The 17,267-nt window shown below is 43.6% G+C and overlaps 1 protein-coding gene across 2 annotated transcripts in view; it reads left to right on the plus strand.

Annotated features, from left to right (window-relative positions):
- Positions 1–15,890, plus strand: part of LOC144178483 (B-cell receptor CD22-like) — a 286,568-nt gene extending 270,678 nt beyond the window's left edge. The window contains exons 11-15 of one of the 2 annotated variants that reach the window (XM_077706383.1): positions 1,393–1,530; positions 2,656–2,689; positions 4,786–4,877; positions 6,062–6,187; positions 13,280–15,890. In XM_077706383.1, the coding sequence (XP_077562509.1) occupies positions 1,393–1,530; positions 2,656–2,689; positions 4,786–4,877; positions 6,062–6,132 (335 nt within the window). In that variant the 3' untranslated portion in view covers positions 6,133–6,187; positions 13,280–15,890. The remainder of the gene's footprint in view (positions 1–1,392; positions 1,531–2,655; positions 2,690–4,785; positions 4,878–6,061; positions 6,188–13,279) is intronic. The other variant, XM_077706384.1, reaches the window with a different exon arrangement.
- Positions 15,891–17,267: the final 1,377 nt, after the last annotated feature.

A 17,267-nucleotide genomic window follows, 5' to 3' on the forward strand; every position in this document is an offset into this window, starting at 1 on the left:
GACCATTTTGTTTCAATAGTATCCCAAATTTTGGTGACTAAAGACATGATAGTCAAATAGAGCGTAAGACGAGCTTCGCTGGCATGCTTGTACTGTGTAGATTGCACCTAATAATAAATGGTGTTCTTATTCATCTCAACCCCCTTGTTTTTAAGAAATGAGTCCAAAATAAATTTAGTTACATGTTGCACCATATATTGATAAAACGTGACCTGAAAACACTCCTGTGGGTATGGGACACTGAGAAGATATAATGTAGCAGGGTAAATATTAAAGGAACAGGATATAACCCATTAAGTATCCGCTCACACCGAACCATGGCTGTTTTGCTCAGCTGACAGCTCGAAGAGGGGTGCTTTAAATGAAGTTCCTCTCTCTCTCACTCTCTCTCCCTATATATATATATATATATATATATATATATATATATATATATATATATATATATATATATATATATATATATATATATATATATATATATGGGTGTGTGTGTGCGTGGGTGCACGTGCTATTACCGACGACATTCTTCCTTGGGCTACTGAAACCTAGAAATTTTGGTCTGTCTGTTTGTCTGTTTGTCAGTCTCCCTGTCTGTCTGTGACTGGATTCAGCCACCTGGCCAAAGTTAAAGAAAATGTGCGCAATAGTCTTATATACCCACAGCAAATCTTAACGTCTAAATCCGGTGTCGATCAATGTTCATATTTGACAGCATTGTTCAACAAGAACAAGACATCACGAAAACATAATGCAGAACATCAATACATAAGCGATATTTGCAGTGCTCCTTTATTAAACAATTCATAAATGCTTAATTTTTACGATAGCAACTGATATGCTGCATCTACTGCAGAAAATCGTCGCTGGTTGCTTCCCGCGTTCCTGTCGGCATTTGAGAAAGCACACGCCAACAGCAACGAAAGGTTCCGCTAGATAGGTTCGAAGTTCAAGAACGTCGGTGGAGTAAGGCAACGTGGTTCTATAAACGCTAAAGTAGGGCGACTCAATTCACGAGCGTCTCCACCGCACTGCAGCGCTGGCATCGAGGAACCCGGCCTGGAGCAGTGGGACGCGGTAAATTTAAATGGACTTGAGCAAACCTTTAGTGTGTTTACCTTGGGAGGAGCGCGACGGAAGGGGAACAGCACGAGAGGTGAGCAGGAGAGCAAAGGGAGGTATTTACTTGGCAAATGTCGAAAAAGACTATCCTATCGTCTTTTGTCGACATTTGCAACGAAAGGAGCAGATACGCGGCCAAGTTTTGCAGTTGTATATATGACCTTTGATATTCGCACGCAGAGTGCACCCAAGTTTCCTGCTCATAAAGAACAAGAGCCACGACGGGTTAAAATGTGCCCTCCTTCTGCCGATCCGTCTTCGCGTGCGCAGGTCCCGCTGGCTGGGCCCAGCTACTGCTGAAAGAGGAGAACCTGATCATCATGGCGGGCATCGCTGGCGGTGTCGTCATCATCATCGTTCTACTCATCGTTATTATTAGCATCGTTGTGATCCGAAAACGCATTCAGTGTAAGTAGCCGTCGTTGCTTCTTCTAACCGCGCATCTTCCCGCACCCGCCCACTCTGCTTACCCTCCGTGCCTCCGCTGCCGTCATTTGCAGTTCCGGAATGAACCTTGCCACGTTGTAATTTAGCCGCTATGCGACACCCCGTTCTTAAGCCTCCGTGCTCCATTAAAAAAATACACGCTCCACTGATTCAGTTTAAAATCCAGAAGTGTTGTACTTTTGTAAATGTTGTAAATGTTGTACTTTTCTTGCCATTGTTTTCATTTTATGAGCGAAGGAGACTGGGAGTTTACAATTTTGAAAAAAAAATTAAGAGTAATTACTGCATGTCTCGCATGAACCCACTTAAGCGTAGTGCCAGTCTAAGCTTATTTAACATTCTTTTTTTTTTATTGCGGTAACCTGTAAGTGGTAGTTTCTTGCTGAAGTGATAAAGAACGTTAAGACACCATTAAAAACCTGAAGCAAAAATAAAAGAGATGGGAGGGGGGACATAGCTAACACTCTCACAGTTAAATATTTCCAGCGATGTCAGCAAGCGCATAAAGCCCCCTAATATCAAGTTTGTTCACGGCTTTTAGTTATGTCTTTGGTGTGAACCTGTAACTTCATACCCTCCGCTTTTGCTTCCCACTCTTGCTATCGTTTCACGTGTGCGTTCATGGGATTCCTGACATTTCTTTCATCTTTGTCCTGAAGTATAACACGCAGTGAACGTAGTAGCCTCAGTTGCCTCTTCACTATATCTGTTGTCGGCTGCCTACTGTTTTGCTATTCCCGTTATAGCAGCTTTTTTTGTGTTCTGATTAAAGTGTGATTTTGGTCACTCCAAAAGGGGTTTTGATGCTTGAGGCTGTGTGTTGATTGGCTTGCGGGTGATGCTGGCGGGAGGTATATATCTGTGTTGTCACCTATGGAAGAAGTTGGAAGCTACGATGCTTTTGTCCTTGTTTTTCATACAGTACTTGTTTTTTCAAAGGCACTGTAGGCATTGCTTGTATCCCCGAACTCAATGCGGGAGCTTGGTCAACTGCGTGGTTTGTTTTCATCTTAAACAAATTTAGTGGACGTAAAGTCACTGCCTATAACACCCTGAATAAATGCCTTTTCATGCTGCTCCTTTTAGCAAACACAAAACCTCGGCTGGAAGAACGTGAAAAGTAAGTCAACACGTTTTATTCTATTTATGGCGTACTTATTTATGTAATATCCTTAAGAATCAGCCACAGAAAAATGGAAGAAACTTTAATTTCATGTGTATTTCATTGCTGTGCTTGCCTCCCAAGTGGTTATCTTGCGTTGTACGTAATTCCTAGAAATAATGGTCATGTGTTCTCTAAACCTTTACTAGTGAAGCTAATGAAAGCTATTCATAGCGTTAGCAGGCCACTTTTGTTCGACGGTCTCCTAGAGTAATAACAATTCACAGAAGACAACCTTGAGCCAGACGTTCATGTCACCACAACTTGAGCTTTTTCCGATCCAACAATTGTTTTGCTACTCTGTAACCTTTTTAATTAAAGCAGGAAACATACGACGCATAATTTACGGAGGAACAACGTTTTACAACGGCAGCCGTTAGCAGGAAACGGAGCGACAGTCGGTTGCTCCGGCCACATAGCGCCAAGTGTGGGGCGTGTGAGAGAGGCGACCGCAGCCAGCTGCGCAGATGGCCAGTAACTACGGCAAGATATTTGTCGTCTCCGAGCCTTAGTGAGTGGACAAAAGAGATAATTAGCATAGCCGGCACCGTACGCCACGCTAGCAGCGGCGGGTACCGGGACCTGGCTGCCGGCGCCTGCGTGTGGGCACGACACAAGGGGCCGACCATCCCCGGCGCATTCGTTCCTTAACGGGAAGAACGTTCCCGGAACGAATGCGCGCATGCGCAGTTGGGTCTCTGTTCCCGCCACCGCTACTGTAGCGTACGCTACACACTATGCTAAAACTCTCTAATTCTTTCACTGAGAAGTCTGGTGCAGTCTGATAGGGCTGCATCGGACAGTGCCCGGCAGTTCTCGCGAAGGAGTGATCCCGCAAGTACCAACACCCTAAAACCCCAAAACACCTTAAGAGGCCTTTCGTGACAGCGCAAATGTGTTCGGGTGAAGCGGGTTCTCGTGACCCTTCCATTTTACAGAAAAATGGTGTTTCCATGCATGTGTGAAGAAAGGAAGATTGCTAAGATATTATTTTTTCGAATACCATCGACAACGCTATAATAATAGTGTCGCGTGAAGCTACTCGGCGGTAATCCTACATTCTATGCAGCCTATTAAGGTAAAAGAAAAAAGAAGATTGAAAAGAGAAGTAACTTATTAGAGCGTCGTACAGAGGTCTCGTTTTTTTCGTCATGATTTCAATTTAAGTCTAAAACAGTGAGAGGGAGCTAACTTCGGCATTCTTCTTCTCCTCTTATTGGTACCCATCGCAGTACACCGAGCAATTGCACAGCGAATGGGGCTTCCTTGGCATAAAAAAAATTGTGCAGTTTTGTGAAATAAAGAGGGCGAGCCAGTTACACTAGTTCTCATTTGTGTGCACTAATTGTCGCTTTTCTGACAAACTACGGGCTCTAAACTTACGTTGGCCTAAAGTGGCAAGAAACCCTATTTCGTGGTTTCTTTCTTTCTTTCTTTCTTTCTTTCTTTCTTTCTTTCTTTCTTTCTTTCTTTCTTTCTTTCTTTCTTCCTTTCTTTCTTTTTTTTTCTTTCTTTCTTTCTTTCTTTCTTTCGTTATTTATTTTTGCTTCTCTTCGCTCCTTCCTTACTTCCTTCCTTATTTCTTTCTTTGCTTTTTTTTTCACTGGGGACGTTTCTGGCTATGGCATTTCGCCAAAAGGAGTTTCCACGTCACACTTAGTTTGCTTTCCAGTGCTGATAGCATTAAAATCTCGTTAAACTATACTATTGAAACACCGCAAAGCTCACGGATCACTTATAGCAACACTTACAGCGTTTAGCACAGAGAGTAAATTATTAGGTTGTGTAATTTACCTCTTCAAAAGAATGAGGCTCTTAAGTATCGTGGAAAAAAAATATAGCCAATTCCCTATGAATTTCCCTATGAATTAACAATGAGGTTGTCACATGCTTGCAGGAAAGGAACCCGGAAGGATAAATTTTAGCGACGATGTAGGTAAAGCAGATGGGAAGAGCTAGAAATGAAGATTTGCATGCCTTATATTCTCTGAAAAAAAAAAATAAAACAAGTTAGCGTATCGAATTCGCTGGTGGTGCCGTCTCGTGTTTTCCAGTGCGATCCGAGAGATTGTCCACGGCAGCCCTCAAGGAAAGCTCTCGTTGTTGGCTGACATGAAACGCGGCGGTAGTCCACTTTACGAAGAAGGTACATCTTCTTCTTGAATTTTATAAAATCGAAAAACAAATCTCGCCCATATACTGATAAAAACAGCGCTATCGCTGTTTTACCGTCTTGTTTATCTCAACGCTTCTATACTGGCATGCTCTCATTAGAAAGTAGAGAATGGTACGAGTTATATTTGCATTGGTGACATCTCTTTTGTCCGGTATGCTCGCCTGGACGTCGCATCCGTATCGGCAAAACTCGTATGAAAGGGGTAAAGAAATACCTAAGGCCCACCCTCATACATTGTTTGCACTTGCATAACGCATAATGGGAACAGCGTTGATGAAGGAGTGTCGGTGGAATATAGCACGGAAATCGTAAGGTTAAGCTATAACATTTAGTAATCGGTACAGTAATATCAGTAATACAAGGTAACATCTTTAATTTGAAAACACAAGTAGAAACACTTACGTGCTTGTGGTAACTTACAAACATTTGAAAATGTCTAGGAAACAGTACAGACAACCTTACTTGTAATGAGAATTTTCTTCAATGCCTAACGCTACAAGCACACACTAACTGTAACTACGGTTTTGGCGGGGAATTGGCATCTGTCCGACATAAATTTATTCCTACCATCTGATTTATAAGCTTTCGCGAAAGTATTAAGGTCCAGTTTGGACACAAATAGTGTGTTTTATTGTGCACCGAAAGAATAGGTCTAGCTATTTTATGCCGCAGGTTCGAGCTGTGCACATTTCCAACAATCGGAGACAAGAAATGTCAGTTTTACTAATTTGTGACTTATAGTTTCCAGACGCCACTAGGCACGGCTATAACACTCATCGGTAACAGCTTTTACGCTACCGCTTCGTGCGCGATGCCTTGAAATATATCGAGACACGCTCTCTTTCTGGGGCTAAAATGATACACCATGCATGCAGCGAACTCAATAAGCCTGCCTGTAGATCTAAACATTCACTAACTAATAAGTGTGTACAAACGTAAACGTGTACTAGGGGGGTGCAGAGACATCCTTTTGTATGTCGACGGTACCAAGACTGTAACAGAGTAGCGCTGCTCATTATCCGTCTATTATGTTTATGTACCTCCCCCCTGTCATTCGTTTAGAAACAATGTGTTCAGCGTGAAGCAAGTGTTTTTATGAAGTCGTTTAACTCGTGATCATTGCTCTCTCTCCCTGTTCCGCGGCTGTGGCACAGATTACGACAGCGAAGATGGGCACCGGTCAGCGACGCGGCTTGTCCGGCGTGGAACGCTGGAGCTCGGATGAAGCCGTCGCACCAAGAGATCCACGCCACACAGACCATTCATCACACCACGATAAAGTGAGAGCCCAGCCGAATACGAAACGACCTCTGCGGGCAGCGGCCTTTCCGGAGCGAGGCGAAGCTCCGCGGCAGCGTAGGGGTGCACTTCCGGGCCCGCCCACGTGCGCTGAGGCGACAGTCATGCGCGGCTATCGAATATTAAGGAGCGTGGATAGGCCAGAAGGGTTAATACGAAATGACCTGGTTTGGGTACAAAACAAGAAAAGCGGGTACAACGGCGCCGAATTGTCTTTGGGATGAGTTCGGGTAGTTTTGTGAGAAAAGAAACGGCGACGAAAATTTCGAATGAGGCTATCAACAGTGTCTGTTCGGGCGTCTTCCCTTCGATATAAAGATGCTTGGTCCTGCAAGCTCCCTTTTATGCTGTTGTGAAGTATTCTTTTCTTTATTAGGTTGCCTGCTTAACATTCTAGCTACTAACATGCATCAATGCGACGCTGGAAGAAGGCGCGGGCGCGATGTGAATTTTTGAATCTAGTCTCGGGACTGTTTCGCCTAACCTAACTAAAAAATAACGCAAGCAAAGGCGAGGTTGAAAGGAGACGGGCACACTTCGCGTGCACTCTCCGTGCATTGCTTCGTTTTTGCGTCTTTTTTTATACTCTACGCCCAGGTTAATTTTTAGTTTGTATTGTTTTTTTTTATATAATACAGACTCCTTTTTAATAGCGGGGTTGGGAACACGTGGCAGACAAATTAAAATAACAACACCACCAAGAACTCTCAAGAAGCAAGAAAAAGTTGGCGCCTTGATTGGTGTAACGCTCTGTAATCTTTTTTACAAAACAATCAATTATAATGCCGCCATGTAAAGCTTAAGGTGCACTTCGAGAAATCGCAGCGTTTTCTGTAGTAAAGTACACAGAGAATCTTCCTTGGCATCTGCTGTTGTTGCAACAAATGCGGCACGCGCCATAATAATCTATCTCTTCATATCTGGGAGCCAGGAAGTTTATTCCGAGCTACAAAAAAACAAAACGTTTTTTGTTCATATTAGTTACAGATAGGGTCATCAGATAAGATAGAGTACCGTCACTGAGGCACGCAAGTGAGCAACGGCGGCCATTTTGGTGTTTATCAGTTTTGCGAGATTGCCGCTTCTGCGGCCTCACAGCTAACCTTTACGGGGTCGCTTGTTAACACTGCTAAAGATGCAGAAAAACGGCATCTTCGGACACACTTCTGCTGCTGAAATGCTGCTACACGAGTTATCTTTTATTTGCGTTCGGAACATCGTCAGTCGTGCGCAGCCGCAGAGCAGGGAGAACTTGCAAAATCTACCACAGGTGACCGACTAAAGCGCATAAACAACAAAGTGGTGGCGCCCATGAACCGTGTTATTCTAAACAAATATTGCGTGATGCAAATGGCATGGCGGCGGAACGGAAAAATAGGAGAAAAGAGTGCCGATACTCTGAAATGTTATCTAGTGACACTAGTTAGAGAGATTGTGTGCATAAGACTGACATATATCACGCAAAATTTATGGGGACAGCACCAAATCGGTTCTATTGGATACCATTCTGTATTTGATTGGCTATGTAACGTCATCGCATAATTTCATATATTTATGAGTACGTTTATAGTCTATAAAATGTGTTGTTTTGTTATTAGCCCAATTAAAGTTGGAAGTAATACGGTTTTATTTTAACGGATAAACAAGAGGCTATCGGCGTAATTATAAAGTCATCTTAGTGGCCGAATGCAGTGTAGTTTCCCCTAAAGATATAGATTGGAATCTCCGAGAACTACCCTAGATCTAGAGCTACGAAGCATTCGCTAAAAAGCTGGCTGCGCCGCAAAAGAACATTCTGCTGACGAACCACGACACAAAAACAATACCAAAAAGTGAGCCACATATAGTTTCAACCTAAAATATCCACCGGAATATTTTGTTCGGGTGATGAAAGATTGCCCTGACGTAACAGTGAGGCTTTCAGAAATATTCATAATCCATAGCGCGTAGTGCGCAGACAGCCGAATAACTCTGATGCAATAATGCAGCGAGCTGTTACCTGTCGGCATCCGTTTCGGGCTAGAAGAGCTCCAAATTCGGCTGCATTTTATCCTCGCGAACACCGCGTGACTGGTCGGGCTTCAAGTTCAAGCCACGAGAAAATCGAGTCAGGCGTAAGCAACAGGAAGAAATACGAATGCTTGCTTCACTCTGGTCTGTAGCTGTGGGCCTAAATAGGGAGGGTGGCTTGAGTGAGATGGTTTCGGGTAAGATCAAAGACAAAAGATTGAAACCTCATGCGGGGTAGCTGTGTTAGAATCCATTTTTTAAAGGAAATGAGGCACGCTTTCTTGGAAGGGCGACCATCAAAAGCCCGCGGCATGAAAGAGCCATCCATTTTCCAAAGCACTCCGAATTATCTCTTGATGCCAAAAATAACACCAGTCGGAATCGGGTCGAATAACGCGAGACTTAATTAAGTCTCGAACTTCGCTACACGCTTCTTCTAAGCATCCAAGGCCGGAAAGAACTACTGGGAACATTGCAACAGCTACTTTTCCGCAACGCTTCCCTACACGCCCCGTTTTTTAAGGTTCGCAGCTTTATCGCACAGCGTGCAGTAAGCATTCGCCTTCCCGCCTGTTACTGCAGATTTGGTTTTCCGCGGCTTCAACTCGAAGCGACGAGCAGTATCGCTGTAGTCACCCCACCGAAGTGTACTTGAATTCAGGGGTGCTGCAACACCTCGTGGATGGCGCAAGATGAAAGTTCGCAGCGTCTTTACAACAGAGCTATTCGGTTTGCGCAATGCTGTAAGCATTTCTGCACTCACATAGGACAGCTGCACGGGCGAGAGCGTGAAGCGTGGTTGCGAAACATCGCCCAAGCAAACCCCGCCGATAAAACGAACAGCGCCCTACTCTTGTCGGTCGGCTGTTTTGGTGTCATATAACTTTTAAAGCGACGCTTGCAGCCTGTCACTGATGTCGTCTGTAGCCCACCAAAAACGCACTGCTGGAAAGCCAAATTTCTCAGCCGATGACGAAGATCGTGGATGAAGAGAAGGAAACTGTGGTTGATTCCTCTGTCATAGGATTCGGTAAATCACGAAAGTGAAATGCGCAGCGAAATCTTCAGCTGAGCATGATTTGCGGGTCGGAGGCTGTCTTGTGGGGGTGCTTGGCGAGCGACGTCCTGCTGGCGGGTCGCTTCGGCACAGGTGTACTGGCGTCATTTCCGTGACGGATATGACGTCAGTGAAATCTTGGGGTATCACGGCATAAAACACTTTCGTGTTAAAATATAAGAACCTGAAACGAACAATTCGAAGTAGAACGTACTCTTTAGTGCTAACGGTTGCTTCCCCGCAAGAAGACCCTGTGTGCAAGGGTGCGCCGTTTGCAGGCCGCTTGTTTCGTTGAGCTGGCGCCACTTCCGTGACGGATATCACTTCAGCGAAATTTTCGTGTATCCGGGAATAAAAAACTTTCGCGTTCAAAAATTAAAACGCTTCCCGTGGTCGGTATTGAACCTGGGTGTCTCGCATTATTAAACCGACATCTATCCGATTGTGCCATTCCCGCACGGTCGAAGTAGCTTGGATTTGGAGAGCGGTGCATGAACGTGCAAAATAAGACGGCAAATGCAGCACTTCATCTAGCGCCGACAATGGTTGAACCGTTGCGGAATACATGGAATAGCCTTTTTAGTAAAGCACTAGAGATCACAATCGCACTGCAGTAAACCGTCTTGATAAGAAATACCTTATACGTATGGTAAGGTAGCGTGATGCGACTCCGCTCGCTTTTGGGCTGGTTCATTAGGTGGTGAACTTGATTTTTGAAAGCTTGGCGTCCCACCATCGTTGCTGTTTCGACAGAGGGTTACTTCATTTTTTAAGGCGTAGCATTCTTTGGATAGTAAACTTTTGTTCATACCAAATTTTACCAGTTGTTTTTGCGCTTCAGTGACTTTTTCTGGTACAGAAAAAAAAAAGTTCCTAGTGGCACCTATGGGCTTTTCATAACAGCTAGCTTGATGAACAATATATAAACCTTTCCAAACTACGATTACTTGTGGCGTAATTCAAATATAGCAGCACTGTTAGCGGGTAGGGAACGCTAGGCAGATCTGAGGGAGTACAGAATGTCAGAACTGATTTATTTATTTAGTTATTTTCTATTTATTTATTTATTTATTTATTTATTTATTTATTTATTTATTTATTTATTTATTTATTTATTTATTTATTTATTTATTTATTTATTTATTTATTTTCATAGAGTTTATCGAGCATTATTGTAGGGGGGAGGGTGTACAGAAATGGAAATCCAAGAGCTAACATGGTGTGATACAAGTGGACAATGCAGACATGCGCGCAGCACATGACGATAGACAAAAAAGTATCGCAAACAGATCAAAATCACACTCATCAATGTCACCTAAAAAATTCAGTACAATTTCATATAATAATTGCAAAATGGCAATATAAATATAAACAAAAAAATATAGTGGAATCACAATACATGAAATATTCACTCAGATAGGACAGTCATGATGTAGCAAACACATTTAAAATATTGAACACGATACGCTACAAATTAGCAAGAAATGATGTAGGTGAGGTTAAGATAAGTTATTCCGTGCATAAATGAAACTTACAGCGTTTTTATGGCTAAATATTGACGTGTCCTTGGATTTTAAGTGCATATAAAACCCGGGTTAAGAAAGCGGCTTGGCAAAGCTCAGATAAAAAGAACAAATACAGAAAGTGGGAAAAAAACCACCGCCCCCTGTATTTTTTCAATGCCACACGCACCACCCGCTTCACAATAAGACTGAGTGGGACGCCTGTTTCGCCCATATATCCTAAGATGGAGCCCCAAGCTTAACCGGTGTGACGCGACCACAACTGAATTCCAGAGCGTCTTGCGCCTGGTTGCCAAGGCAACCATGCCGAAGTAGCGGCGCTCTGCACCAGCGATAGAAAACTCAGCGCCGCCGTTGAGAACGTTTTGCCGACGTTGCCGCTTTCCACAACGGTACGGTGTACTAAAAGCGACAGGTGTGTCGTTCGGGGCCGATTAGGGGGGTTCCTTTTGCGATGAAAATTTGTGCTGAGGAACTCCGGTTGTAAACAGCTCCCCTGGTAGCCACTGCTTGCCAGTTGGTCTCAGAAGTTTTGTTTGTTAAATTAATTCTTATTTACTGCCATAAATAGTCGTATTTCTTTTCTGGATGACATACAGTTTTATAAAACCCGTTAAATAACTGTTTAGTTTGATTTAAAAAACTTATAGGTGACGTTAGCTGCAGCAGGAGTTCTCTGGGGAACGCGTCCGCTCCATACAATTTTTTCATCACAAAAGGGACCCGCGTTCTTCATTGGTTTTCACAACGCCCGACACACCTCCCTATCTTCCAGTACACTGTAATCACGGGTCACCCGTGTTTAACCGGTCACGTGACTAAAGCGCTTGGAAGGCTAGCAGTTGGGGGAAAGTTACCGGAGTTACTCGGGGCTGAGCCGTTTGGCATTCAAAAACACAGGAAGCGAGGAAAAAAGCTTATTAGCGCGCTTTTGTGAGCGGTGACAAACACAAGAAAAAACGGAACTTAAGAAAGCCGCTGTCCGACGGTGCCAGCTCGAGTCACACAAAGTTGTGCATTTGGCTTCGTTAAACCACACAGTTCCGGTGAGCACAGCACTGTGGGCGAAATGGCTGTTATCGCAAACTGTATTGTATATGAAGTCAAATTTTATTAACGCTCACCCAAGCAACGCTTCCTCCATAAGTAATCACGCGTAGCGCTTTCATCACCTAACAAAGAAAATGTAAGGGCCTTCTTTTTTCTTTACTCGTCGGCGAGACAGCGGCAAAGTGCGTCTAATTTAATTTTTAACAATTTTAGCCTATGTAAATCATGCGACAAAACTCTCATTTCGTCTGTTCCTGCACTTCGGGCGCCTGCTCTCATCACGGTATGATTAATCGGAAACCTTCGTTTCTGTTGACTCACACACATCTCGCCGACAGGCAAAAGTGTCAACAACGAGACAACGTCCGCTCCTTTGGGGTCCCGGGGCTACGCATTTAACTCACACGCCACTCTCTTTCTCACTCTCTCACTTTCCTCCCTCGCACCCCCCCCCCCCCCTCCCGTGCGAGCAGCCACGCTTGGCCCAAATTTCTCTAGAGCTCTGCCCCAAGCGATACCTGCGGGTAGCTAGGCGATATTACATCTGCATTGCAAATTGCTCCATATCGAAGCTAGGGATGCCCCGTGAAGGTAGAGCCGTTGGAAAGGGAAAAGGAGGAAAGGGGAGAGTACGGGACGGGAGAAGGTGGCCAGGTTTGTCGGACTCGCGCTGCCCGAGGGAAGGAAATTCTTCAACCTCATATTTCTAATTAGTCGTCTCGTCTCTGGCGGAGTCCCCTTAGCCTAACGCGATTTGCCGCAAAGGCGAGGCACCCCACGTTGCTCGCGGTTGGTAGTTTTGCGGAGACATGCCCGGAGGAGAAAGTCTGGTGCGGCAAAGTGAACGCGAGGCGCGTGCGCGATTAATTGACGCCGCTCGTCGCTACCTTTTGGGGCCTGTGTGTGACTTGTTACTAGTGGCATAAGCCTCACTCTTGGTGTGAGTATTTTGGTGAAGACGTAAGTTTTCGCCTATTTAGGCAGAAATAAAGGGGCGTTTTTTGTTTGTCAGCTTGTAATCACCGTTATGCGGGGCTGTTGCATCTTAAACTAAATCGGAAACGCTCTTTTCTCTTTTGTTATTGTTTTGGAAGCTGCTACAGCGACTAGGGTGGCACTATACAACTTTTCAAATTATGAACGGAATAAAATGAGAGGTTGCGCTCCTTGGGTTGTTTCGTACACCCCCAGTGGTTCGCATAATAAACTAGAGGCAAAAAATTGTATATGGCATTTAAGGAAACGTCTAAACACCTGAAACTTATGCATTATGGAGAAATTTTTATTTTCATGCGGTAATTAAAACTAGTTGAATAAATTGCCAATAAATATCGCAGAAAATATGTTAATGAAAGTGATTGGAAGTCACGCAGCGCTTTGCATTATTTAATTCCACTGATTCTAATTCCACTGTTGTTTGTTTTTGTTTCCAGTGGTCTCTAGCAGATCAGGGAGTTGGAACTGAAGTCAATGAGCAGAAAAATTGGACCTACGCATGCTACCGCCGACACCGTCTCTACTCCGCTGACACCCACCCGGACGTCACGAATGGTGATGAGAATTGGGTGGCGGACTTATGAAACCACAGCCAACTTAAACAAAACAAAAACAACAGGAAATAGTGCTTACTTCGCAGAGCACCTTCACATGGGACAATTGGACGTTCACCGGTGTGTGAAGGGCGACTGCACGGTAATGAAAGAGTGACATACGCTTCTCTTCACAGTTACTGCCGTAAAGGTCTGACGCCGCCCCTCTTTACGGTGTTTGTATAGCCGGCCGGCCGACACCAGGCTGAAGGGTGACTCCATTTGGTCATCGCGGTTTCTTGCAGCGAGCAATGACAGCAGCTTGTAAGAACCCTGCTGTACAGCATGGCACGAACTGCGAAACTTGGGAGATCCGTGAACGGGAGCACAAAAAAAAAGGGGGGGGGGGTGCGAAGCCGAACCGTTCATGAGAAGCTACGAAGTCCGTTCATGAGAAGCTACGACAGGAACCGTCCTTGTGTGATCGTCGTCGGAAGCATGGCGCTGCCGCGGTAACATTAGGCGTACACCTCGCAAGTCAAAGAATCGAAAACAGAAACGGAACAAGCAAGATACAAAAGGATGGATCTGTGACTGCTTTGCTTCGAGCAATCGGCGGGCGCTTACCTCTACGTTTTATGTTTTCTACGCTGCAACTGTGTGCGTGTGTGTGTGAGTGTCATCATCGTTGCCACCAGGTCAGTGACTACACCAAGTGCAACTCAGATGTCTCGCCGCGACTCGCTGCGTGCGCAGGACTGGCATTTGTGTTCGTTCTCTGGATGTGAGCTGAAGAGTGCCCACCGAGGTGAGCTGAAGAGTGCCCACTGCGTGATCTTCGGTAGGACTGCGCGCAGTGAACTCTGTGGAGAACTGTTACGGACTTCGTTTGAAAAATCAGCTCGGAATGGAGGGCTTCGTTGAAACCGATGCTTATACGTACGACCATGTTTTGAAGGCCTCAGTTCTGTGAAGCTGCGAAGACAAGTATTTTACGAAATTTCTTAGGAGCTCTAAAAGATTAGTGCAAGTCGTCTGTAGATCTTTTTTGTGTGTACTTATTCGCTAATTTTTTGTCCCATCACTAGAAAGGCATTTAATACAGAATATAATTCTTGAAAATGAGGGTACTATTTCGGGAAGCAAATTTTTCGTGAAGCGGATTCGTGAAGCAAAACTTGTGTTTAATATAGTTGTATAACCACCAACGTGACAAAGGAAGTTTTTATCTTAGCTAAAATAGTAGATGTCTCGTGGCTCTTTTTTTTCCCAGCGTTCGTTCGTTCATGAACATTGTTGCTCGGCTAGGAATTTACACGTTCCTCTGGGACGTTCATCTGGTTATTATTTTACATTGCCTTTGTAATAAATAACATTATATTAGAAATGGAGACATTGGCCATGGCGCATTTTAAAAGCATTCAGTAAGCAATATAGCAATGATACTTGACGCAACATTCAAATATTTGCAAGCTGATATGTTGATTTTCTCTATCGTAACACTTAGAAAGCCGTCAAATCCGACGTCGCAGCACTTGGACGCTACAATTCGTAGCGCTCGGAGTGATCTGATCCAGGAGTAGCTGCATCTGTCTTTGTTTTGTTTTTTTAATGGTTCTTACGAAACCGTGATGGATCCGTCACATAGACAAGTTATTCCGTCTTTACAATCAACTTGGCATTTTACCCTTGCTGTCCTTTTGAGGCAGAAGCCTGTGTCCCTAGAAAAGTGATATTACGGCATTTTTTTGCAGGAACCATCAGTTTTGCACAGCAACCACACGTTCAATGCTTCTGTCAAAAAGTGTGGCCACTTTCAGACGCAACACAACCGTGTCTCCTCGCCATTAATTTTTCCTGCACTAGAAAAGCCTTGTTACAAGCCAAACATGTCAAGCGTAGCAAATACTGAAATGTGCTGCGTAGAGACAAGGATCCGTAAGTCGCCCGAGTTCAGTTTCGGGAACGAAATCAAAATGCTGCCGATTCGCTCCATATTTCTTCTGGCAGCAGCGCTACGTAACCGGATTAGCGTTTTATGAGGTATCTTATTATATTTTTCTCCGCAACTTCGCAGTTTTAAAGAACACTGAGCCAAGTGTAAATAGGTAATCTTTCGTTCTGAAGCCAAGATACGTGAAAAGGTGCTGGGTTAGTGCACACCTGTTTAATGTTACTGTACAGAAGCGTCTAGACGACACAAGTCAACACAAGCCAACTCGTCCACGGACTGTTTTTAGTGGCATTTACGTTTGTATATTGTGAGTGCGCTCGTAAGTTAATTTATTTTGTGGTCTTTTTGTGGAAATTCAAAGTGAACAGCAGTGTTTTGCTGGGGTTGAAGAAAAGGAAGTGCGCTTGAACCGGGAGATTCGTCAGAGATGGAAGAACGAAGAAGGGTTCTCAGTTGAAGAGCTCGAATGGTGGAACTTACGATTACAGCGTGCTGCAAGAAAATAACGTTTGTTGTATGATTCGTTTTTACTTACAATAAAACTATTTGCAATAAAGCCAATGCAATCAGTTTCCGGGGACACCATGGTTTTGTTGTTGATTCGACCATTACAGAGCACATTTTAAAAAGTAGAAGCGATGCTTGCAGGTTCTTTTGTCTTAAAAACATTTTCTGTCGACTTCTTCAAGATGACACTACAAAAATGTTTAATATGCAATAAATTATCCCAAGTAAAAAGACAACACGTGAAATAGAATCGTCGAGGAAGTTTGAACAACTTGCAGTATGTGTATGAAGTTTTAATGAAAATTAATATTGTTAAGGTAAACTTTGCACATTTTTTTGAAATATTATTTCGCACGTTCCGACAAAGTCGAAGCAGCGGATAAATTTATTAAGGAACTTTGCAAGTACGGGGCCCTTGCTTGTTAAGTGTATTCTCAAAGCTTCTCAAAAAGATTACCGTAGCGCATTTACTTGAGAAGTTTCACTCGTTAAGAATATTAAAAATCGATTTAAAACGAGCTGCGAGGATGATTGGAAATCGATGCGCCTTTTCGTAACGGCATATTGATAGGAGAAAGCTCGGGCCGGTCACTTTCCTTTTATAATCGAGTATTGATTTTTAGCTAAGTCGCTCCCAATGGGGCGTTGTAATTTTAGTGTCAATAACTTCCAAAATTCAAAACAAAGAACTCTTTAGGTTAGCTACTTGACTTACCCGTAAGTCCGGGAAACTAAACACGTAATGTCTGGGGACATTTTATTTTCATCGTACATACAGAATAAAGGAATAATTTTAACCGATGCTATAGCTTAATCTGAATTTAAGTTGGGGGGAAAATTACGGTCAACTTCAGAACAGCCGACACAAGTCGTTGTTCGTTTTTCTCCGCATATTTGTGTACCCTGGTTTGTGCCATTTAAAAATAGCAGAAAACTGGCTGATTAAACTACGAGCACAACGATTTTTTAACTATCTCGCTACAGTTATGGCTAGCAAGAACACACATGCTTATGGTCCGAAACAACTAGCTTTGATTCTAGAAAAAATTTGATGCACGCAGTCATGAACGTAGGGTGTATAATTGTATAATAGGCCATTTGTATTGTATTGTATTGTAATAGGCCATTTGTATTGACAGAATTGTATAATACGCCATTTGAACCGAAATTTCATGCAGAAGTAGATTGAAAAAAAAGCAGGGAAGAACAACGAAGTTTACACAAGACATCAATTCAAAATTACAAGTAGCAACAACTTCGGAATTCCGTGGACTGGCTCTGCATGACTTTACGATTGTTTTGTTCGTTTTAGATTTTTTTCGTGGTCATTGCAAAGTGACTGATTTTTGGGGCATGCAGCGACATCGAATCCGCGTAGCATTGGTTCTAGCTCGAGCAGCAAAGTGATTTAGTCGATATTTTATGGTAGGC

This window comes from Haemaphysalis longicornis, unplaced genomic scaffold (assembly GCF_048455015.1).
Source record: "Haemaphysalis longicornis isolate Haplotype H1 unplaced genomic scaffold, Haemaphysalis longicornis Haplotype H1 scaffold_4, whole genome shotgun sequence".
In the NCBI taxonomy this organism is placed as follows: Eukaryota; Metazoa; Arthropoda; class Arachnida; order Ixodida; family Ixodidae; genus Haemaphysalis; species Haemaphysalis longicornis.